Source organism: Nycticebus coucang, chromosome 16 (assembly GCF_027406575.1).
Source record: "Nycticebus coucang isolate mNycCou1 chromosome 16, mNycCou1.pri, whole genome shotgun sequence".
In the NCBI taxonomy this organism is placed as follows: domain Eukaryota; kingdom Metazoa; phylum Chordata; class Mammalia; order Primates; family Lorisidae; genus Nycticebus; species Nycticebus coucang.
In genome coordinates this window covers 74,067,614-74,093,421 of record NC_069795.1, presented here as the reverse complement: position 1 = coordinate 74,093,421, position 25,808 = coordinate 74,067,614, and the positions used below count along the sequence as shown (strand labels likewise).

The 25,808-nt window shown below is 40.5% G+C and overlaps 1 protein-coding gene across 24 annotated transcripts in view; it reads right to left on the bottom strand.

Annotated features, from left to right (window-relative positions):
• The window catches only part of KALRN (kalirin RhoGEF kinase), a 744,321-nt gene that overhangs the window by 359,230 nt on the left and 359,283 nt on the right, over positions 1-25,808 (bottom strand). For all 24 annotated transcript variants that reach the window (XR_008374862.1, XM_053564450.1, XM_053564452.1 and 21 more), the window contains exon 10: positions 12,830-12,952. Coding sequence is in view for 23 of the 24 variants with exons in the window: in XM_053564450.1 (XP_053420425.1) it covers positions 12,830-12,952 (123 nt within the window). In the remaining variant the exon portion in view is untranslated. The remainder of the gene's footprint in view (positions 1-12,829; positions 12,953-25,808) is intronic.

Here is a 25,808-nt window from a genome sequence, read left to right as displayed (position 1 = left end):
CCTGTTAAAAATTTATTCCAAACTAAATTGGTTCATGAAATTGCCTCCAGTTGCTTATAGGCAGAGAAAAAAGACAGATCTTCCTGGTGGGTTGCTCTTGTTGGTAATTGATGTTTATGTTTTGGTTTGCACAATAATATACTGCCTGAAGCCCTCCCCCCAGGATCTTTGGTCCTGGTTCCCTGTCCTCATTGCCTGCACCAACTGCTTCATCTACCTACACATTCTCAAAGCCCTCACATGGCTCTCAACCCCCATATCCTGATTTGCCCCCATTACCCTGAATGCCACAGCTCTAACGTACTTGTCTCATGGAGGTCTCTGGGGGGTCCTAGAAAACCCTGCTCCCCTGAAATCACACCTGCACTAGGGAGGGCTAGGGGCTGCAGCAGGAGGGAGAAGAGGAGAAGTAAGAGGAGGAGGTAGGGAGGAGGAAAGACCCTACAAATGTTACTATTCTTAAACCCTCCCTGCCACCACCACTGCCATTGTCACTACTGCCACCCCAGCCAGTTTTATGGACTCAGAAGGTCCTCCCAGCCTGTAATATATGCACACCTACAATGAGGAACAGCAAGGGCTTGAGAAGGTGCTTGCAAATTGCCCTTCTCTGAAGCTTTCTCTTGGGAAGAAGTTCTGAATGCTTGGCTTAAACCCAGCCCTCTGTTTTCAGTGTCAATTTTGCTTCTCCATACACACTCATAAATGTACCTGATTTTTTTTTTTTTTTGAGACATAAGTCTCACTATGTGGCCCTAGGTAGAGTGCTGTGGCATCACAACTCACAGCAACCTCTAACTCTGGGCTTAAGTGATTCTCTTGCCTCAGCCTCCCAAGTAGCTGGGACTACAGGCGCCCACCACAACACCCAGCTATTTTTTTGGTTGTAGTTGTCATTGTTGTTTAGCAGGTCCAGGCCAAGTTTGAACTCTCCTGCCTCAGTGTATGTGGCTGGCGCCCTAACCACTGAGCTATAGGCACCAAGTCAATGTACCTGATTTTTATAGCCTACGAGTTCCTAGCATCAGGGAAAGAATAAAAGTCTTAACACTAAGGATGGCACTTGCAAAGAAAAACAACATTGTAGATATGTATCTATAGATACATGGCTAAATGGGAAAGCTGGTAAACATACTCACATAAGGTAGGACAATTAAGTTGGCAAACTCATACTAGAAGAAGTGCTATATACCCATTGCTTAATATAACTATGGTCACCTTCAAAATACGTCCCTTGACCATCTGATGACCATAGTAATATTCTGCAATGAGGTATGTAGCACTTTATGAAGGAGGAGTTGATGAACTTAATTTTCAGACCGTCCTATGATGACAGCTCTGAAGGCCATTCCAGAAAAAGAGTTCCAAAATTACTTTGAAGGGTGGACTAGGCACAGGCATGAGGGCACGGCTTCCCTAGGGGAGTCCTTCAAGGGTAACTTTAGTGACACTCAGCAGTGAGGTATGTGATACTTTTTCTAGGATGAGTTTGGACAATTTAATTTTCCAATCTTGTATATATGTCAAGAAAGGAATAGCTGGGAGGATAAACAAGTATTAGCAACTATTGGACAGTTAGACAACTGAGTGAGTAGATTATTTTTATTCCTGTTTTTCCTGTCTGTATGTTTTATATTGAAAAATAATTTATAATTAAAAAATTTTATATTGAAAAATAATTTATAATTAAAAATGAAAAAGATAAATAAAAATAAAATAGAAGCTTCTTTTAAAAAAAAATCAAAAGGAAGGTTGAATAAGCCCAGTGCTTTTCAGTTCCTTTAAATGTGACTATGGGCTGTAAGGTCAGCCTGTCTGGATTCAGATCTTGCTTCTTCCTCTTGAATAATCTTCTCTAAGCCTGATTATTCATCTGGACTTGAACCCTTGAGCTCAGGCAATCCACCCACCTCGGCCTCGCAGAGTGCTGGGATTACAGGCATGAGCCACCGCACTTGGCCATTCATCTGGAAGATATTAACACCAACTCCATAGAGTTGTTTCAAGGATTACGTGACATATACCTTATAAAGTTATGTTTTCAATAAATGGCAACTATCACTTATTTTTTCCAAATCTTTTTATTCAGGCAAAATAGTTTTGTTGTGGAATCTGCACACATTCCCCCTACAAGCAGATTCATCCTGTGCTTGCTCTTACTTTCAACACAGACAAACGCTGGCTTCTTTGGCAGCAAGCATACTCCTGAGCTCGTCCTACTCATAACGTGTCACAGAAATGAAGGAAAACAGAAAAGAAAGGAAGTCGATTCTGTTTCTCTTAATCTGAGCAGGTTGACCCGTTTTGAAATTAATTATTGGAAGACAAGATAATAAATGGCTGGCTTTCAGAATCAATACTAGGCAGAGGAGAAAGCTCCCCTCTGGAACAGCGCTTCCTGTTTCCTTTATAAACTGCGCCAATGCTCCCTGAGAGACAGTAACTTTATTCTTCCCAGCGGCATGTTACTCTCACTGTGCAAGGTAAGTAGTTGTCATTTGTGTAACTCTAATGATTACACACTGAGCATCCCTCTGAGGAGGGCCACTAAGGCAGAGAATCCTTCAGAAGGGGGAACCTGCTCCCACTTGGTTCACAGACTCTCTGTCCTTCCTCATCCCTTTTCTGAGGCCTCATGACTCAGTTCCAGCCCAATTACAGAAATCCAATGTAATCACACATCTCACCAACAGACCGGTTTTCCATGTCAGATTCCACCAGCAGCCAACCCAGCCATGCCCTGGTGCCCAGTTTTGACAACTGTAATTTGGTCCTGTTCCTAGGAGCCAGGCAATTTCTTTTCTGATGCCCTATGAATCCTGCCTCTGAAATGTAGCCCAGTGACACAGCCCTGCTGGCCGTAAAGAGCCTTCCTATGCAAGCTGCCCGTCCTCTATCTGCCTTGGACCTCTGAATACCACTGGTTCCTAGATGTAGCACCCACTATTACTCTATTGCCTTTCTTTGGTTTTGAACTGGTCGAATTGGGTGAGCATCTCTTCCATAATACTTGCATAATGCTGGTCAGTGTCAGTAGCTGATCTGGCCTTCTCAAAGCATAGGCCTACTCTCTGCTGCATAGGTAAGCAGACCAATACCAAGATGAATCTTGAGAGAGACAGCATAGTACTTGATAACAGCATGAAAGGGAGTGGAGTTCAGATGTATTCCATCACCAGCCACTGGCACTACTATGGCTACCATCTGCTCCCACCAAGGCTGTCATTTATTACCTCCTGTGAATAAATTCTCTACTAGGTGCTTTCCACATGTTTTCTTTTCTTTTTCTTTCTTTCTTTTCTTCCTTTCCTTTCTTCCTTCCTTTCTCTCCCTCTCTCCCTCATTCATTTCTTCCTTCTTCCCTCCCTCCCTCCATTCTTTCTTTTCTCTTTTCTCCTCCTCCTTCTTCTTCTTCTTCTTCTTCTCTCTCTCTCTCCTTCCTTCTTTCCACTCACTCCCCCCTCCTTCCTTCCTGTTTTAGACACAGGGTATTGCTCTTTCACCCTAGCTGGACTGTATGATACAATCATAGCTTACTATAATCTCAAACTTCTGGGCTCAAGCGATCCTCCAACCTCACCTCCAGGGTAGCTAGGACTACAGGTGCATGCCACCATAGTGTTTTTTAGAAACACTAAATTTTAGAAACAGCTAATTTTTTTTTAATAGAGAGAGAGTCCCACTATACTGCCAAGACTGATCTCAATCTCCTCCCCATCTTGGCCTCCCAAAGTGCAGGGATTACAGGATAAATCCCAAGACAACAGGAATACAGGGTAGGATAGAGGAGACTCAGGAAGGGTGAAATCTTTAGAGCAGTGGCCAGGTTATAAAGGTTATAATATCAAAAGTCTGAACTGAATCCTTACGTGAAGCCATCCGTGGCTTCCATTATCAATGGAGATCATGATGAGACACACATTTGAGGAAATCCATTCTTACAGTGTAGGAATGGATTTAGGGAGATCATTACTTGAGTCAGGGGAACAGAAGTATACTCAAGCAAGAGACAATGACACTCTGATCTTAAAAAGTGGCAAAAGTGGGGGAAGGAAAGAAATACTTTAAAGGGATAAAACAATAGGACTTTGCAATGGACTCAATGAGGGCTGAAAGCCAGGGAGGAGTCAACAAGGACTCCAAAGTTTATGGCAAAGTGGGTGGCTGGTATTCTTAAGGAGCATGAGGAATGCATGAGTAACAGCACACTGGAAGGGGTGGAAGGGAGACAATGAAATAAATTTTAGAATCACTGAGTTTAAGAAACCTCTGAAAATTAAAATGGAGGTGTCCAGAGAGCTCATGAATATGGAGCTCAAGAGTAAGATGAGAGGTGGGACATGGTTGTGGGAGCCCTCAGAGCAGGGTGGCAGCTGAGGCTCAGAAAAGGTCTAAATTATCCAGGGTGTGTGTCAAGTGAGAAGAGAATGTCTGAGGAAATCCTAGAGAAAAAAGAGAAGAATCTAAGCAGGACCAGGTGGAAAGGCTGAAAGAAATCGGGACAGCACCAGTCACAGAAGGCTTGGGAGAAGACAACTGTAAAGGGTGGAAGTGGTTGACAAGGCCCAATGCTTCAGAAAGCCCAACTGAGAGCTCTGGAGTATCATTTGGATTTAGCAACAAATATGTCCTATTACAGATTCTGATAAGGTTAACCTTACTGGGCCAGAGAGGCCAAAAGCCCAATGGCAGGGGTCAGAGGCAATATAGGAGGTAAGAAGTAGAGATAACAAATATACATGGACTACAAAGAAAAGGAGAAATGGAGGGGAAAGTAGGGTTCAGAGGTAGTTTCCTTGGTGGTTTTTCAAAATAATTAAATTGCTTTTGAGATAGGAAAGACTTGAAGAAGTTTAATCCCCAGGGAAAAAGGCTGCCTCTGCTGGAAAACCTCCAGGGACAAGCAACACACTATATCACAGGCACTTCATTCCATTTTTATTTTTTATTTTTATTAAATCATAGCTGTGTACATTAATGCGATCATGGGGCACCATACACTGGTTTTATAGATGGTTTGACACATTTTCATCACACTGGTTAACATAGCCTTCCTGGCATTTTCTTAGTTATTGTGCTAAGACATTTATATTCTACATTTAGTAAGTTTCACATGTACCCTTGTAAGATGCACCGCAGGTGTGATCCCACCAATCACCCTCCCTCTGCCCACCCTCCCCCCTCCCACCCCTCCCTCTCCCCCTTCCCCATATTCTTTGGTTATAACTGGGTTATAGCTTTCGTATGAAAGCCATAAATTAGTTTCATAGCAGGGCTGAGTACATTGGATACTTTTTCTTCCCTTCTTGAGATACTTTACTAAGAAGAATATGTTCCAGCTCCATCCATGTAAACATGAAAGAGGTAAAATCTCCATCTTTCTTTAAGGCTGCATAATTTGCAGAAGTTATGCCTGGATTAAGCTAAAATTGGTTTCACTATACCTTGCCTTCTCATCTCCTCTGTAGGAAGACTTTAACTCAAATCTACCACTTGTACCTTCTGTGAAACGTTATTTACTCCAAATAACAGATCCAATTTGGATCACATTCTTTACAGGCTTCTAACAATTATAGTACATTTTATCAATATATTTCTGAAAATATATTTTCTAGAATTAGGTCCCATATTCCATATAATAATCGAAGCATAGAGAAATTATTTCTCTGGTTTAGAGTGTATATTTTAGTTTACGTTATACCTCAAAGGCTTTAACATTCCTCTCTGATCCAAGAATAAAGTCTAAACCCTGTGTCTAAAGATGAAGGTTCTTGAGAGTTTAGATAAAACCTATACTTTCTGACCTTTCCTACAGTCATTCACTTTCTAGCAGATAGAAATTTTTGCTCTAATCAATTTTATTTATAGTGTCACAAACTTTCCAGGAGATTCCAGGAAATTTGAAGACAACATCAGCACCACAATTTTCCTTGAGCCTCTCAGAACAGAATTTCCCATATCCTCCCCGGATGGAGAAGACTATGGTCCTTTCCACTAACATGACAGCTTATTTTTTGTGTTCCTCTTATCTTCAAGTTATTGCTCCACAGTGCACTAACCTTGAGTTTGTAGATTTCATAAAGATGTGACACATCCTGATATGCCCTCCTCCTTCCTGTTAGAACAAGTCCTTTCAACAAAGAATCCTCTTCTCTCGCCACTTGCTAATTAGAGTCTCCGTACCCTAAGGTCTCAGCACCATTTATTATTTATCTCATTGTGTTAAAAGTTTAAGTGCAATACTTGTTATGTTACAAAAAATAAGCCATCGTGTTAGTTGTTACACAAGCCTTTTGTTGATTTATCAAAAACAGCTATAAATATTGTTTGCAATCTGTCTTTTTTTTTAATTAAAGTGATTTAAGGGCATTTCTCTCATAAGGTGCTCATTTCTATGTCACTTGTGGCAGACATATCTGGTTTTAGCTTCAATGAGATATTTTCTTTCCTCCATTTCAAATTTCACTTAAATACTTCTGTATAGATCAATGAGGTTTCTGCCAACATATATTCTTCCCGGTCTTTAAAAGATGTACTCTACCTAGCTCTGCAAAAAATCTTTTAAAACATCAATCACAAGGCCATTTGTTTCTCAAAGCTTCCCTTCTTTTCCACAGTGACTGCTATCACACGGGACAAGAGATAAACACATCACCTGTGCTTTCAAATCTTTCAGTTTGTTACCCAGAACTTTAATCCCCCTGAGTGTACCATTTATTCCCACAGGAAGCAGCAGAAGTGGGAGACAGTTCATGAGCTTGACAGGAAGTTCATGGTAGGCTCTCTATAATTTGGATACTGACTCCTATTCCCTCCCAACTTCCTACATCATATCTACACAAAGTGACCTTCCAAACCCTTGGCTGGGCATTATCTGCAAGATGTAACATCTTCTTCCTGAGAGTGGTCACAAGACCCTGCCCCATCAGTTCATGCCAGCAACTTCTCCCTAGTGCTCCACAGAGTGCACCCCAATGGGAAAGTGTCATGCAAAACCCCAAGGGTACACTTGTCCTTTATTTCTCTACTGCTTCACATTCTTCCACTTGCCCACTTCATGACATTAATTTCTCTGCAGTTTCCTGGCTTTCCTCCTAACTACTTTTTTTTCATCTGCCTAAGAATCTTTCATCCTTGCTAAGAAGCTGGAGTGTGAAAAAGCAGTTATTTAAGCTCTCCCACCTTTTCCTTCTGCATGCATTCGCAGCTGCTATAATTGGTCATCATCTTCGGCAAGAAGAAAAAGATGCGACTTACTCTGAAGGTCGCTGCGCCATCCCCTAGGCAGGCATGTTTGCTGGATTGCCAGATGAACCAGCTGTCACTAGAAATGCTCCTTGAAAACCCTAAAAGAGCAAAGATCACGTCTCCTTTCTTCCTATGGAATTTCTAATGTTTGATGCATGTTTTTCATTTGAATTTCAGTTCCTCAAGACAGAAATTGTGGATCTTTCCAACTTTTCACAGTATTCAACACAGAGCCTTAATGAGACAAGGAAACTGATGAGGACTACTGTCCACCACTGAGGGCACAGATTTTCCATCACTGCAGATTACCTATCCTATTCTACTTACCCTTAGTACTGTGTAGTACTTGAGTATTTTTGGTAGGCAAGGCCACTGACAGATCCACTGAAATGCTTTCCCTCTATTTTTCATCTACTTTGACCCCCAAATTCAGAATGATTTTAAAAAGTGTGTTCTAGTCAAGTTTGAGAGAAAAAAAAAACAACCAAGGGTCAGTTAGGGAAACAACTAACCAGAGATTATTGAAGTACTTAATAATGCCTGTTTTTATATTTCTTTAAGTCTTTCTTTAAATTGTCTGTTCTTTAAAAAATGTTATCCTAATGCTACTTAATATGCTTAGCTGCTTAAATGTGATTTGGTGCTTTGAGATTTTAGATAATGTATATTTGAATATAAATGCTTGCTGATTTTTTACTAAATTAGCTTACGGAAATCTGGCATTTCAGATAATAAGGCCATAAAACAGACCACTGACAGAGCAGGCACAGCTGCTATGTAAACCATAGGCACTTAAATACTCTCCTACCAAGTAACAGCAAATATCTTAGGACAATAGAATAGTCTCATATCCTATTCCACCCCATCTATCCCCTGCAGCAAATCCATCTGATACTTGTTTACACCCCTGATGACATCTAATGGCCACAAAAAATATACATGTCTCTTAAAAACCTGTTCTATCCTATGGCCTGAGTCATTTGTTGAGATTATAAGCAGACTGAGTCAAGTATTTGACTGAAGGACCAGGAGGAACTTCCATCAGTGCCCAGGTCCTCTGTCGGAAAACACACAACTTCAGTATCTTGGACTAGAAAGACCTTTAGACGCAGGCCCCCTAGGGTATCCCCTGCCCTGAACCCTCATCCCAGAATGCCTGCTGCATGCCTCCCCAGGGAAAGTGTCTCCGCACCTTACTCCAGCCTGCTTTGCTTCTATGTTGGCTATTCAAAGAGTGCCATCTGCAGGATGAATGGAGGACTCCAATACTTATTTCATTGCCATGAAATGGTATTTGGAGAATTAGTTTAAAATTTGCTCAAGAGGGCGGCGCCTGTGGCTCAGTCGGTAAGGCGCCGGCCCCATATACCGAAGGTGGAGGGTTCAAACCCGGCCCCGGCTGAACTGCAACCAAAAAATAGCCGGGCGTTGTGGCGGGCGCCTGTAGTCCCAGCTACTCGGGAGGCTGAGGCAAGAGTATCGCTTAAGCCCAGGAGTTGGAGGTTGCTGTGAGCTGTGTGAGGCCACAGCAGTCTACCGAGGGCCATAAAGTGAGACTCTGTCTCTACCAAAAAAAAAATTTGCTCAAGTTTTAAACATAAAACTTAAAGTTTAACAATATATTGCTACATTAATTTTTCACAGATACGATTTATACTATTTTAACATCTGGCTTAAATGTCTTTACCACAAAGAGTGACCAATGTGAGGATCACAAATGCACCCCTCCGCCCCAATCCCAAGACTGGAGATGTGTTTGTTCAGGGGCTTCACACTGCCGTGGCCTCTCTCCAGGGTGGCCATCTTCTCTGCTCCAGGGTTTGCTTCTCCCTGCAGAAGGGCAAACTTCCAGGAGCTACAACAGACCCAATAGCTCTCATTTCGTTTTGATTCAGGATGATTTTTTGAACCTGAATACAGAGACTGAGTGCTCAGAATTCCCTTCTCGTATCAACCTCAAGTAAAAGAACCATAAAATAATAAGACTGAAAGAGAAGTTCTCTCACTGAATTATGGCCCTCTGCAGCTTTGCTCATAAGCGATCCCCCAGGCCCCTACTCCACAATGTGTGTGACCCCTCCCTCACCATATCTCATAAACAACAACCCAAACAAGAGTTTCCAAGTTTTCTGTCATTGCTCTTCTAACTGAAGCATTTTTTGATTTCTGATTAAATCCACTCTTCTTCTTCTAGTGGCCCTCACCTAATCAAGAGCAAGCAAGATTTAAAGAAAAGACCTTCCCTGCCTGGATCCCGGTCTCACTGACTGAACATGGTAATTACTTCATGCAGAACAAAGCAGGTCTCAGCCAGGCTGCCATTAACAGTCAATTTGCCTTCACTGTGGTCAGAGTCAGTTTTCCTATGTGGACTAATAATTCCCAGATGCTGGGCAGCTCCACTCCCACTCCTTCCCCCAGAGTGGTAAGGAAGGAACAAGATAGGATTAATTTTCAGACTATAGGATTCATCTCTAGAGGCCTATTTGCAGGGCCATGGAATAACTCATGACTTCTTGCTTAAGTGTTCCCCTATAGTCCACATCTGTGCTCTCCTTTCCAGAGCAATCATTCCTCCTAAATGCATATTTTGGAAGATAGAACTCTCTCTTCTCTCTCAAAAAAAGATAGCCTTATCAAAAAGCAGAGTCAAGGAGATGTGGCTTCTATCAATGAATTACTCATTTGCAGTGCCAGAGAAAAGCTGTAACAGATGTAAAACAGGACAGCTACAGTGTCAACCCCACACCTATTCTTGTTCTTTATCCTGTACTTTCCATGAGCAAATTAGCACTCGATAATAAATTTTATACCCAGTTCCTAAACCCCAATAAGGAGGGAAAGCATGGAATTAGGATAAAAACATGACTCTGGAGCCCATGAGACTGTGGTTAGAATCCCAGCAGAGCCACTGGCAAGCTGGATGAGCACACCCAAAAACTTTCTGAGCTTCAGTGTTGTCTTCCATAAAACAAGGCTACTACCAGTTACCATTCAGGGTTGGTATGAGACAAAATATGTAACGAAACCACAAGATCTCAAAAATGTGTCCATTCTTTCTTTAGTGTGAATTTAAGTTCATGTGTCCTCACTGCTAATGGAAAGGTATTGTCTCACGTGAGAGGTACATCAGACATCAGCCATACAGAAGTGTTGGGCCAGTGAGGTGAAATGGGGCTAGGGTGGCCAAGAGGATTGCTTGGTTGTAACAACACACAAAAACTCTAGCCTGTAACTAAGGATGGCATTGCCTAGGAGGCCACATCAGGCAGAAAGCAAAGAGGAGTGAGCTGGGTCAGGGATGTGGGTGGCTTGGCAGATGTCCATCCTAAGTGAGAAAGAAGGGCTGAACCACAGGACAGCCAGAGGCAGACACAACAAAGCTGTGAGCTGGCTCCATTCCAACAGATGACCACAGGTACCACAACCCCTCAGCAGTCAGGGGTCCTCAGGTGGCTAGGAGGCTTTATTGTCTTTCTACTGTGCTAAAATATACACAGCATAAAATTTACCATTTAACCATTTATGTTGCAGTTCAGCGGCATTATGTACCTCCACAGTACTGAGCAACCATCACCACCGTCCATCTCCAAGACTCTTCATCTTGTAAAACTGAAACTCTATTCCCATTAAACAGTAACTTTCCATTCCCTCCTCTTCCCAGCCCTTGACAATCACCATTCTACTTTCTGTCTCTATGAATTTGGTTATTCCAGGTACTCTAGGTATAAGTGGAATCATTCAATATTGATGCTTCTGTGAACAGCTTATTTTGCTTAACATAATATCCTCAAGGTTCATCCATGTTGTAGCACACATATATGTTAGAATCTCCTCCCTTTTTACAGCTGAGTAATATTCTATTACATGAATATACCACATTTTATCTACCCACGCATCCATCAGTAGATACTTGGGTTGCTTTCACTTTTGACTACTGTGAACATAAGTATAAAAATAAATCTGTGTGAGTTCCTGCTTTCAATTTTGGGGGAATATACATGAAGTGGAATTGCTGGATCTTATAGGAATTCTATTTTTAGATTATTGAAGACCTTCCATACTATTTTCCATGGTGGCTGCACCACTTTACATTCCCGTCAGCAGTAAACAAGGGTTCCATATGAGGCTTTCTTTATTGCACAGGTTGGAGCCATTGCAACCCAATTCCCTGGTTCAGTTCACTGCTGACCTGGTCTTTCTGGTTTTTGGAAGGCCTCTCACTTTTCAGGATATACTTGTATTTCCCTGAGAGATGCTTGTAATGCTTGTAATGTTCCTGATCTTGCTGGGTTCTTGACAGGCCCTCTTCGTGTACCCACAGCAAACATCTGCCTGGGTGAGGGCTAGGGCTCTGCAAAATGCCCAGAAAGGCACACACTGAGGGCTGCCAGCATGGTGGGGTGGGAGCCGGCCCTGGCTGAAGCTGCGATGTGGCAAAGCCTAGCTATTTTATCCTCACTATTTCTTTCTTTTTTTTTTTTTTTGTAGAGACAGAGTCTCACTGTACTGCCCTCGGGTAGAGTGCCGTGGTGTCACACGGCTCACAGCAACCTCTAACTCTTGGGCTTACACGATTCTCTTGCCTCAGCCTCCCGAGCAGCTGGGACTACAGGCACCCGCCACAACGCCCGGCTATTTTTTTTTTTGTTGTTGCAGTTTGGCCGGGGCTGGGTTTGAACCCGCCACCCTCGGCATATGGGGCCAGCGCCCTACTCACTGAGCCACAGGCGCCGCCTATCCTCACTATTTCAGTAGCACTCACCCCTCTAACCCATGTGAACACCCTCCTCTGCCTTATTCTTCAAAGTTTTATTTTCCATAACAACTGATAACACCTGACAAAATTTTTTTATTTTTATCATTTTATCTTGAAGGTAGTGGTTTTCAGGACCCATTTGGGAAACTCCTCAATAGTGAAATATAACAGGATATAATAGGATAAAATATAATAGGATAAAATTTTTGAGGTGGTGACTCTGAACAGAAACACTTTAAGATCATTACACAATCAGATAAATGGTTAGGACCTCTCACACAGCATCTTTGTGCAAATTAGAAAACAGTGCCCTTTTTTGGATCAGGTATGTAGCTGAACTGAACACTAAATATTGAGTAAATGGCAGACTAAATATTGCGCAAGTAACAGCAAGGCACATTCAGCCCTGCAGGCGCATGCCTGATGAACAGGTGCCATCTCTTTCTCTAGGTCCTGGAAAGTACCCAGCTTTGAAAGCAGAGATGGAGCTGATTTTCAGGTCCTATTCAAGGGCAGTGACAACAACAAGCAGTAGCCCTGGAATAATGGTAAATCTAATAATTCCTCCTCCCAACACCACCTTGTGCACAAGGCATCTTAGATCACTCTGGCAGAAAGATACTCTGAAGACCAGAAACTTGGGGGTCTATTTACCACTCACCTAGTGATCCGAGAAAAGACAAAGGTCTCCTTGCATCAGGCAGGAACACGGCCCAGAAAGTCACAGGCTACCAACTTAGCATGCCTCATCAAACACCAAAGCCATAGCCCTGGTCAACCTAACCTGGCTATATATACATATTCCCATCCATAGCATCTCACCTGAGCCACCTCTTCAAAGTCATCGTGCCTCTTCTGCAGGGCCCGGGCTCGATGTAGGGACTTCCCAACCCCAGTGTGTTTGCTGAGAAAGGCCTCGCCATGGTTTTCAATCCAGTCCAATACCTGGTCAGAAAAGGAAGACAGAAACAATGACGTCCCAGCAGAAGAAAAGATGTGTGGCAACACATGCAACTGCTAGAGTCTTAACTACTTACCCCTCCCACTCAGAAAGCAGGAGGAAATGTTCAATCCACTGTGAATACAAGAGATTTCATTACTGTCATTGGCAATGTAAGGTCCCACCTTTATTAACAAATTCAACTCAACTTCTTTGATCTCTAGAATATCTTCCCATTATTTTTTCAGTCTATATTAGTTCATTATTTTAAACAAGCTACATAGACCATCAGGCATAACTTAACTTCCTCACTACCTCTACCCAACCACATAAAGCCAGATACTGGCAGGAAATTACACAGTGCCAGATCAGACAGTACTTAGGCCCCCACCACTCATCTGTCACTCCACCATACAAACAACCACAGCACCGGTTTCCAGGCCCAGTACCTCATCAAGCTTCTGGGACTCCCTTCCTAATCTTGGAAGAGTCCAGAGTAGTTAGTCTCCAGTTGGTTACTCAATACAGCCAATTACTAGGATGACAGACCACTCTGGCTTCTTTCCATCTTTCTCTTCCAATCAACAACCAACCAATCAAATAAATTAAGGTCTTAGTGTTCTAAGGCCTTTAGTATCTGTGATTCTCTTGGGAATCAGTAAAAACTCCATGTTCTTTCAAGTAAAGATCTAGTGACTTGGCTTCAAGACATTCACCTCAATGTTTACAGAAGTTGGAACAGAGGTGGCTGGAGCAGTCAAGGGGTAAGAGACGGGACCCTGAGATGTGAGAAAATAAGTTTTCCTGAGGAAGGGGAGATGGAAATGCTGTAGTAAAAACCTTGAAATTCAGGGAGATCCAAAGCCTTTAACATCCATTTTGCATTGTCACAGATGGCCTAACAAAAATGTGTGCTTCCCAGGGACAAGGGAAGCAGTTCATCTTTTGGTCTTTGATTGTAGCCACTCAATAAATCAGGTGGCTACAATTAAGTTAGAACTATAGTACAGACACACCTGTTACAGATCCTGCCAAGACTCAATTGAACCCATTTTACTCCTGCAATACTAACCATCAACTAAACATTTGATTAATGATGTATTGGGTTTTCCAGATTTTAGAAGACATTTTTGGAAAATGATTTAGGATGAACATGTCTATTTAGGATGCTTTAATTCATTCCTGTTTCTTACACGGATTACCCCATAGCAAGCAGAGTAGACCAAACCATCCTGTGGACTACAGGCATGGGAGTTCCGGTTCTACAGAACATAGCCTTTGGCTTCACTTCCTCTGATATTTGGGATAAATTAATGCCTGCAATTTGAAAAGCCTGGAAGTCTACAAAGTCTTCAGTGGGTGTATTAGTTCAAAGAAAGGTACGTATGAATATAAAAATGAAGTTTAACAAACATTCACTGAATGAAGATGTAAAGTCAAGCAGCTGCCCATTACAGTGAAGAAAAAGTTTTTTTCAAATGTGACTATCCAAACATTAAGTAGATTTCTAACACTTCATATAACATATTCTGGCAATATATTTAAAAAAAAAATCCTAAAGGCACATCCATAAAAAGAAATTGAGGTAGTACTGGATTCTAACCTTTTACAAACACTGGAAGTCAGCACCACATGTTCCTTTCTTAGAGGAGCCTGTGCTTCTCTAGAATTACCTGTGGTGAAATTTCAACCAAAAAACTTAGATGAGTGTATTTTTACTTGATTTGTCATAATTAGATCCCATAATTCTGTATTCCAAAATACGTTATAAGCTTCAAGAAGGTCAAAGATAAATATTTCTAGTCACAACATTTCCATATATTGGGTAAGTTGTAGAATTTTTATTTATATTTAACCTTTTATTACTCTCCTTTGAGAATAAATTGAAGTTTGAGTATACATTTTTGTATATGAAGGAGCTGTCTGTAGTCATGCATGAAGATTTGAAATTTATAGACAAATTCTTCAGATTATATTTTCTTTAATTTAGTTTGGAGTAATTAAGTGTGATGTGCTTGTCTGATGATGTTTTAATGGATTTTATTTTGTTTTATTTTTATCTCAGATTTAAGAAAATTGATTTTCCTTTTTTTTTTTTGCAGGTTTTGGCCAGGGTTTGGTTTGAACCCACCACCTCCGGTATATGGGGCCAGTGCCCTACTCCTTGAGCCACAGGCGCTGCCCAGAAAATTGATTATTCTAAAACAAACTGGTTGAAGAGGATTTGTTTTAATTTTTTTTAATGTTTAACATAGTAACTGCACATATTTACAGGAAATATGACATTTTTATACAAGTATACAATGTATAATGATAAAATTGGGGTAAATGGGATATCCTTCACCTTAAACATTTATCATTTCTTGTGTTAGGAAAATTCCAATTTCATTCATTTAATTATTCTGAAAAATACATAATAAATTATTGTTAACTATCATCACCCTACTGTGCTACCAAACACTAGATCTTTTTTCTTCTAACTGTATTTTCACACCCATTAGCCATCCTCTCTATTTCCTGCCTCCCTACTACCCTTCCCAGCTTATGGTAATCATCATTCTATCTCTATTTTATGAGATCAATTTTTTTAGCTCTCACACATGAGAACATGTGCTATTTGTCTTTTTGTGTCTGGATTATTTCAGTTAAGCTACTATGATCTAGTTCCATAAATATTGTTGCAAATGGTAGGATTTCATTCCTTTTTATGGCTAAATAGTATTCCACTATGTGTATATGTACCACATTTTTTAAATTCATTCATGTGTTGGGCAGCACCTGTGGCTCAGTGAGTAGGGCGCTGGCCCCATATGCTGAGGGTGGCGGGTTCAAACCCAGCCCCGGCCAAACTGCAACAACAACAAAAAAAAATAGCCGGGCGTTGTGGCGGGCGCCTGTAGTCCCAGCTGCTCAGGAGGCTGAGACAAGAGAATCACATAAGCCCAAGAGTTAGAGGTTACTGTGAGCTGAGTGACGCCACGGCACTCTACCCGAGGGCGGTACAGTGAGACTCTGTCTCTACAAAAAAAAAAAAAAATTCATCATGTGTTGATGGACACTTGTTTGATTCTGTATTTTGGCTGATGTGAATAGTGCTTCAATAAACATGGGTGAGAAGGACTATTTTTCATCTAATAGTTCACACAGGTAGCTTTTGTACTACCTGGGAGTGATTGCATAACTTTTAAACTTTTTTTTTACAAAGCGATTTGTTTCCTTTTTAAGTTATTTTGTTTTCTTTAAAATGTCAATTCATTTTCAGTTAATGACACTTAGTTTACTTAATTAGTTATGCCTCCATCACTTAAAAACTTATTTATTTCATATTTGAGAGGCTTTTACTTAGTTAAAACACGAATTTGATGCTCTGTGATGTTAGAATGTCACGATTTAGTCCAATTTCTGGCACTACAATTGAAGTTGTGGGGAAAATATGTGCAACCTTGATGATGCAGAAATCAATTTAACAAATTAAAAAGCAAATGATTTAGGAAGTACACAAAGTTACTGTAGTAATATATAAAGCCTAAAAAAAGTACTGGGGGATAGATTGGCACAATCAATATATGAAGTATTGTTTAACATACTTATTTCTAACTATTTTGTTTCATGCAGTCCATTTACAGCCATAGTTGCATAATGCACATATTCAGACCATAAGCTCTCTTGACCCAGGTTCTATGTCCTGCAAAGCTGGGAGTATAATCCAGCCTCCCATGTAGACTGCACAGCAGAGAAACGTGTTTCTGAGCAAACACCAGCAATGCTTGACAACTACATTACACATCTTAAACTTATGGGCAGCCTTGGAATTAGGGATTTCTGTCAGTTTCTGGTGAGTCCAGTTACTATGAGCCAGGCCCCAGAATTTGAACATCACTGGCTGAAGAATAAGGCAAACCCTGGACCCCATCCTAGATAAAAGCATCCATCAAGATACCCCTTATAATCATCTCCCTGTTGAATTTCTCTCTTAAGTTCAAGGTCACACTTAAAATATTCAATTACTAATTATAGCCAGGTTAGTACAGAATGATAGTTATTTATACCTATTGATGCTTTGACTGATATTTATAAGTACATCCAATATTGGAAATTTTACCTTTTTTTTTTTTTTTTGTCTGAGGGATCCTCAGCAGCAGAGAAGCATGTGTGGTATATGTATGCATATGTTCAGTTATTTATCTATTAGTTTTATTGTATCCTAGTGCCAAGCTCTAGAGAAGCCCTGAGGAGGGGAGGGTGTGTACAGCAATAAACAAGGCAGGCATGGCTGGGATGGGAACTCAGTCTATGGGAGCAATTCACCCAAGACACCAAATCACACAGTTAATTCAGCATTAATTGCAAAGATGAAAAATAGCAATAGTCAGACACACCCTAGCTGAGGAATCTGGGCAGGTGTCTGTGAAGAAGTGAGATCTGAGAACGAGTAGGACTGAGCCACATTAGGAATTAAGAAGACCAGCATGTCCTGAGTAGGGATAAGTAGGAATGGGCCCAGAGAAAAGGAACCAGGTGTGGTAAGCCCTGGTGTACTGAGTGGAAGATTCCAGGATTCATCCTAAGAGCCACTAAAGGGTTTCATGAGGGGAAAGATGTCATCAGGTTTTCCGTTAAAAATGATTGCTCTGATTGCTTTGTGGAGGATCAACTGGGAAGGCAGTGGGAAGACAGGGGGCAGAAACTCTGCAGAAATTCTGACAGGAGGGTGATAGGGGCTCAGACAGGGTTGATGGCAGAGTCCATGTAAAGACTGGTTGGGGAAAGAATCACCAGGACTTGGTAACTGGGTGTGGGGGTGACCCAGGGGCATGGCTTAAATAACCAGGAAGAAGGTAGAACGAGCAACTGGTACAGAAGCAAAGGAGTTATGAGAGGTAGCACAGACATGATAGATTTTTCTGAAGATTCTTTCTTTTCCTGCATTCATGCCCTAGTTTTTAAATGACAGTTGTGTCCCCAAACTTCAGTGGAGAGTGGCACCCAGTGATAGTTGTCAATCAGATTCTGCCAAGAAGAGCCTTTGGTTTCAAGGAAGTAATTTATACACTAATGTTTAAACATAAATCAGAAATTGTTACTTTAACTAGATCTTAACAATAAAAAAGTTAGGGATATTACATTCATTTACAAAACATAACCTCAGGGCGGCGCCTGTGGCTTAAAGGGGTAGGGTGCCAGCCCCATATGCCGGAGGTGGTGGGTTTAAACCCAGCCCCAGCCAAAAAAAAACATAACCTCAGACTTAAATGGAATTAATCCATGCATCCTTGAAAGAGCTTTCCCCTGGGGTATAGTTTTGAGGCAGCCCCTTCATCTGCAAGTCATCTGTGGCTGCCCCCACCCCACCTCTACTGAGTTCCTGCCTCACTCACCCCTCGGACACCCTAAAAGTATTTCTTGTCTCTTGAGCTTTGCTATCATTATTTTTCCCTTCCCTTGAACTCTCCATCTCCTTTCTCTCCCTGTACCCACTTCTTAAGTTACCTCCTACTCATTCTTTAATCTCTATCTCAAAATCAATGGCTATGGAAAGCCTGTACTCTTTAACAACCCATCCAGGTTGGGGTAGGTGTTTCTCTTCTCTGATTCTGTTCAAACCACAATTATTTCTTTCCTGATTCATTTCAGTTGGGTTTGGAAGGGAGGGTTTTTTTTTTTTTTTTTTTAAGAACATTAGGAGGTACAGGTTTGCATACTTTGTTTTTGTACAGATTGGGTCAAAGCTATACACATAAGTGTGCTCCTCACCCACATAGGGTGCACTGTACCCAATCGGTGTGAATTTACCCATTCCCTCCTCCCCCCAGCTTGATTCTCACTGAGATTTACTTCCATATGTGCATTTAGGTGTTGATTGATTAGTTCCAATTTGGTATTGAGTACATGTTTTTGTTTCTCCATTTTTGTGATGTTTCACTTAGAAGAATGGTTTCCAGTTCCTTCCTGGTTATCCAAAAAGATACTAGATCACCCTTTTTTATGTCTGAGTAGTTTTCCCTAGTATGCACTTACCACATATTTTTAATCCATTTATATATTGGTGGGCACTTGGGTTGTTTCCACATCTTTGCAATTGTAAATTGTGCTGTTATAAACATTTGGGTGCCAGTGTCCTTTTTATAAAAATGACCTTTTTTCCTTTGGGAATATACCCAACAGTGGAATGGCTGGATCAAATGGTAGGTCTATTTTAAGTTCTTTGAGGTATCTCTATACAATTTTTCATAAAGGTTGCACTAGTTTGCAATCTCATCAACAGTGTCTAAAAGTTCCTTTCTCTCTGCAATCATGCTAGCATTTGTTGTTTGGGGACTTTTTAATATGAGCCATTCTTATGGGAGTTAGGTGATATCTAACTGTGGTTTTGATTTATATTTCCCTAACGATTAGAAATGGGGAGCATTTTTACATGAGAATATCTTCATTGGAAAAGTTCTGTTTATATCTTTTGCCCCTTTTTAATGGGGTTGTTTGGTTGTTTTTTGATGATTTTCTTGAGTTCTTTATAGATTCTGGTTATCAGTCCTTTAATAGATGTAAGCATGAAAATATTTTCTCCCATTCTGTGGGCTATTTGCTCTTTTGACTGTGTCCTTGGCTGTGCAGAAACTTTTTTATTTGATCAGGTCCCATTTATTTTTGTTGTTGTTGTGATTGCTTTGGGGGTCTTCTTCATGAATTCTTTGCCTAGGCTGATATCTACAAGAGTTTTTCCAACATTTTCTTCCATGATTCTTAACATTTCATGTGTTTGGGTTAAGTCTTTTATCCATCATGAGTTAATTTTAATTTTTTTGAGTGGTGAGAGGTGCAGATCCTGTTTCAGTCTTTTACATGTGGCTATCCAGTCTTCCCAGCACCATTTATTTCCTTTCCTCAGTGAATTTATCTTTTCCTCAGTGCATGTTTTTATCTGTTTTGTCAAAAATCAGATGGGAATATGAGGATGATTACATCTCTCTATGTCTCTGTTTTTGTGCCAATACCATCCTGGTTTTGTTACTATAGCCTTATAGTACAGCTTAAAATCTGGTAAAGTGATGCCCCCCCACTTTGTCCTTATTACATAAGGTTGATTTGGCTATTGGGGATCTTTTCTAGTTCCATATGAATCATATAACTTTTTCTACATCTGTAAAAAATGGTGTTGTATTTTAATAAAAATTGTACTGAAACTGTAAATCGCTACGGGTAGTATATCCATTTTGACAGTGTTGATTCTGCTGATCCATAAGCAGGGTATATTTTTCCATCTGTTCACATCCTTTGCAATTTCTTTCCTCAGTGTTACATAATTCTATATATGTCTTTCACATATTTTGTTAAGTATGTTCTTAGGTATTTTATTTTCTTTGTTTCTACTGAGAAAGGTATTACATTAGAAAAACTACCTGGGTATAGAGGCAGGTGCCTGTAGTCCCAGCTACTAAGGAGGCTTGAGGCAAGGGGATGCTTGAGCCCAGGAGTTTGAGGTTGCTGTGAGCTATGACTCCATGACACTCTAATGAGGGCAACAAAATGAGACTCTGTCTCAAAAAGAACAAGAAAGGAAGAGAGAGAGAGATTACATCTTTTATTTGATCCTCAGCTTGACTGCGGCTGGCATATGTGAAAGCTACTAATCTGTGTATGTTTATTTTCCTGAGACTTTACTGAATTTATTTATCAATTCCAGGAGTATGTTGGTTGAATCTTTGGGGTTTTCTAGATATGAGATCATGTCACCAACAAAGAGCAATAATTTTATCTCTTCTTTCCCCATTGGGATACCCTTGATTTCCTTCCCTTGTCTGATTTCTCTGGCTAAGACTTCCAGAACTATGTTGAACATAAATGGAAACCGTGACAAACCTTGTCTTATTCCATTTCTAAGCAGGAATGCTTTCAATTTTCCCCCACTCAATGTAATATTGGCTGTGGGTTTATTGTATATGGCCTTTATGATTTTGAGGTAAAATCCATATATGCCTATTTTGTTAAAGCATTCTTATCATAAATGGGTGCTGAATTTTGTCAAATGCTTTTCATGAATCTACTGAAAGGATCACATGGTCCTTGCTTTTCCATTTACTGATATGGTAGATTACATTTATAGATTTGAATATATTTAAGTTATGTTTAACCATCTTTGCATCTCTGGGATAAAACTCACTTGGTCATGATTAATTATTTTGTTGATGTGCATCTGTATTCGGTTTGCTAAGATTTTATTGAGAATCTTTGCATCTGTATTCATAAAGGACATTGGTCTGTGGTTTTCCTTTTTAGTTGTGTCCCTTTCTGCCTTTGGTGTCAGGTGATATTGACTTTGCAGAATGAGTTAGGGAGGATTCCTTCCTCCAATGTTAAGGAATAGTTTTTGCAGTATAGGTATAAGCTCTTCTTTGTAGGTTTGATAAAATTTGGGTGTGGAACCATCTGGTCCAGGATTTATTTTTGTTCAAATGTTTTAATTGCTGCTTCAATTTTGGTGCTTGATATTGACCTGCGAAGGAGTCATATATCCTCCTGATTGAGTCTAGGAAGGGTGTTTCCAAAAACTTGTCCGCTTCCTCCACATTTTCAAGTTTGTGAGCAAAGAAATATTCTAAATTATTTTGCATATCCATATCAGCAGTTGTAATTTCCCCTTTTTCATTTTAAATTGAGCTGTTTAAAGTCCTTTCTCTTCTGTTTTTGATGAATCTAGCTAGAGGTTTGTTGATTTTGTTTATATTTTCAAAGGATCAACTTTTTGATTCATTAATATGTTATATAGTTCTTTTGTTCTCGATTTCTTTTAGCTCTGCTCTAATTCAGGTTATTTCTTTGCTACTGCAGGGTTTTGCATTGGCCTACTCCTCTTTTTTAGTTCCTTGAGATGATTCATTAAATTGTTGATTTGTGATCTTTCCATCTCATGGATGTGTACATTTCAGGCTATGAGTTTTCCTCCCGGGACTGCTTTTCCTGTATCACACAGGTTTTTTATAACTTGTGTCCCAATTACCATTTAATTTAAAGAATCTTTTCTTCTCCAACTTTATGTCTTAATTGACCCAAGTACCATTCAGCAAGTTTGTATAATTATTACCCATGACTTTGTGTAGGGAAGAGTATTTCTTTTTTTTTTATTTTTTAATTTTTTTTATTGTTAAATCATAGCTGTTACATTAATGCAATCAAGGGGTACATTGTGCTGGTTTCATATACAATCTGAAATATTCTCATCAAATTGTTCAACATAGCCTTCATGGCATTTTCTTAGTTATTGTATGTAGACATTTGTATTCTGTATTCAGTAGGTTTCTCCTGTAACCATTTTAAGATGCACCGTAGGTGTGGCCCCACCCATGACCCTCCCTCAACCCTGACTTCCCCCCTCCCTTCACATCCCTTGGCCCTTTCTCCATATTGTTGTGCTATAGTTGGGTTACAGCCTTCATACGAAAGCTATAAATTAGCTTCATAGTGGGGCTGAGTGCATTGGATACTTTTTCTTACATTCCTGAGATACTTTGAAAGAAGAATATGTTCCAGCTCCATGCATGTAAACATGAAAGAGGTAAAGTCTCCATCTTTCTTTAAGGCTGCATAATATTCCATGGTATACATGTACCACCATTTGCTAGTCCATTCGTGGGTTGATGGGCATTTGGGCTTCTTCCATGACTTAGCAATTATGAATTGGCCTGCAATAAACATTCTGGTACAGAGGTCTTTGTTATATTGTGATTTTTGGTCTTTTGGGTATATACCTAGTAAAGGAATTATAGGATCGAATGGCAGGTCTATTTTTAGATCTCTAAGTATTCTGCAGACATCCTCCCAAAAGGAACATATTAGTGTGCATTCCCACCAGCAGTGTAGAAGTGTGCCCTTTTCTCCACATCCATGCCAACATCTCTGGTTTTGGGATTTTCTTATGTGGGCTACTCTTACTGGGGTTAGGTGATATCTCAAAGTAGTTTTGATTTGCATTTCTCTGATGATTAAGGATGATGAGCTTTTCTTCATGTGTCTGTAGATTGTGCATCTGTCTTCTTTAGAGAAGTTTCTCTTCAAGTCCCTCCCTCAGATGGGATCACTCGTTCTTTCCTTGCTAATATGTTTGAGTTCTCTGTGGATTCTGGTTATTAAACCTTTATTGGAGGTATAACGTGCAAATATTTTCTCTCATTCTGAGGGCTGTCTGCTTGCTTTACTTACTATGTTCTTGGCTGTGCAGAAGCTTTTTAGTTTGATCAGGTCCCACTAATGTATTTTTCATACTGCTTCAATTGCCTGGGGGGTCCTCCTCATAAAATATTCACCCAGGCCGATTCCTTCAAAGTTTTCCCTGCACTTTCTTCAAGTATTTTTATCGTTTCATGTCTCAAGTTTAAATCTTTTATCCAGTGAGAGTCTATCTTACTTACTGGTGAAAGGTGTGGGTCCAGTTTCAATCTTCTACAGGTTGCCAGCCAGTTCACCCAGCACCATTTGTTAAATAGGGAATCTTTTCCCCACTGAATGTTGTTAATTGGCTTGTCAAAGATCAAATAGCGGTAAGTAGCTGGATTCATCTCTTGGTTCTCTATTCTGTTCCAGACAGCTACTTCTCTGTTTTTGTGAAAGTCCCATGCTGTTTTGATCACTATGGATTTATAGTACAGTCTCAGGTCTGGTAGCGTGATTCCTCCTGCTTTGTTTTATTGCTGAGTAATGTTTTGGCTATTCGAGGTTCTTTCTGATTTCATATAAAACAAAGTATTATTTTTTCAAGATCTTTAAAGTATGACAATGGAGCTTTAATAGGAATTGAATTAAAATTATATATTGCTTTGGGTAGTATAGACATTTTAACGATGTTGATTCTTCCCAGCCATGAGCATGGTCTATTTTTCTACTTCTTAATATCTTCAGCTATTTCTTTTCTTAAAGTTTCATAGTTCTCTTTATAGAGATCTTTCACGTCCTTTGTCAGATAAACTCCCAAATATTTCATCTTCTTTGGCACTACTGTGAAAGGAATAGAGTCCTTGACTGTTTTTTCAGCTTGGCTATTGTTGGTATATATAAAGGCTACACATTTATGGGTGTTGATTTTGTAGCCTGAGACATTGCTGTATTCCTTGATCACTTCTAAAAGTTTAGAATCCCTAGTGTTTTCCAGACATATGATCATGTCATCTGCGAACAGTGAAAGTTTGATCTCTTCTGACCCTATGTGGATACCCTTGATTGCCTTTTCTTCCCTAATTGCAATGGCTAAAACTTCCATTACAATGTTAAAGAGCAATGGAGACAATGGGCAACTTTGCCTGGTTCCTGATCTAAGTGGAAATGATTTCAATTTGACTCCATTCAATACGATAATGGCTGTGGGTTTGCTGTAGATGGCCTCTATTAGTTTAAGAAATGTCCCTTCTGGAGTGGGCGGAGCAAGATGGCAGCCGAGTAACAGCTTCCTTGCATCTGGGCACCGTGAGTCTGGGGAGATAGGACTCCAGGCATCTCTGGCTGCTGGGATCTGCCTATCATCACCCCTGAGGGGATACAGGGAGTCAGCAAGAGACTTCTGGACCCCAAGAGGAAGACTAAAACAGTGGAAAACCGGCAAGTGGTGGCGTGTGTTCAATCCGTCTAAACCCGCCCGCAACTGTAAATTCAGTAGCAGCGAGACTGCAAACCAGAAAGGCCTTACCTGTGAACTGTTTTGGTGTCTTTGGACTTGGCACTCAGCTGAACTGCCTTGGGGAGAGCCTGAGCGGGAGTGCGGAGAACTTTGGCCTTTGTCTAGGGCCCCAGTCTGAGCCACTGAGCCAGACGGAGCTAATAGTGTTTGGATCTGGGTCACAGGCAGCCACTGTGAGCGATCTGCCCCGGCAAGCTCCGCCCTCAGGGTCGCAGAGCTAGAATTGGGTGGGAGATGGTAACCCAGCAACCAAGTAGCCTAAGGGCAGTTCTGAGCCGCCTTGCAGCCCTAACCCTCAGGGGCAGAGGGAGACCAGTTTTGGCACACAGAGTAAGTGGATGGCCACTTCAGCAGTGATTCCAGTGACAAGCACTTCCCTGGGAAAGCTTCTGCTCAGCAGGTGAACAAGTTCAAAGAGCCTTTCAAGTGGGCTGAAGAGAGATTTAGGGTGTCTACCTGCTGGGGTTTGAGAAACTAGCAGCCTCCAGTCGTATCAGAACTGTGATTAACATCTCATACCCCAGAAGACGACGTGTTGCCCAGACAATATTCAATAACATATACATACTGCTTTGTTTTTGGTTGTGTGTTTTTTTTTTTTTTTTGGTTTGGTTGTTTTATTTTGTTAATTTTGATGTTGTAGATTGTTGTTTTGTTTTTGAAGTTCAACCTTTTCCATACAGATCCTTTTTCTTTCTCAATTATTCTAGTTTAATGATAATTTCCCATTGCTGCCTATTTCAATAATTAGAACTTCATTTTTGTTAGGGTTTCTACCGCTATTATTTGGTTTTCCAACCAATTTTATCCTGTGAAGTTTTCTGTTTGTTTGTTTTGGTTTGATTTATAGCATTTTTGTCCTTCCTCTCTACTTGGTGGAGGTGGGGTACTGTGTCTGATCAGGTTAGCAAAGAGCTGCTGACCTCAAGGAAACCACCCATCTGGGCACCCCCAGAAGGTGTTTTTTTTAAGGTTGTATCAAAGTACCCTACTGTACACCTATATTGCACTGTCTCCCACTTTCTGTGCCTCTCTTCTTTTTGTCAATATTCCTTTTACCCACCCCCTCTCCTTTCTCTATTTTTTCTTTTTTTTTCTTATCACTCGGTCCTCCTTTCTTTCATCCCTTTTTTGCTCTTCAACCTTCTCACCCTTCTGGTCCTGTAACCCTTAGTCCACAGGCACGAGAACTTAAAGAG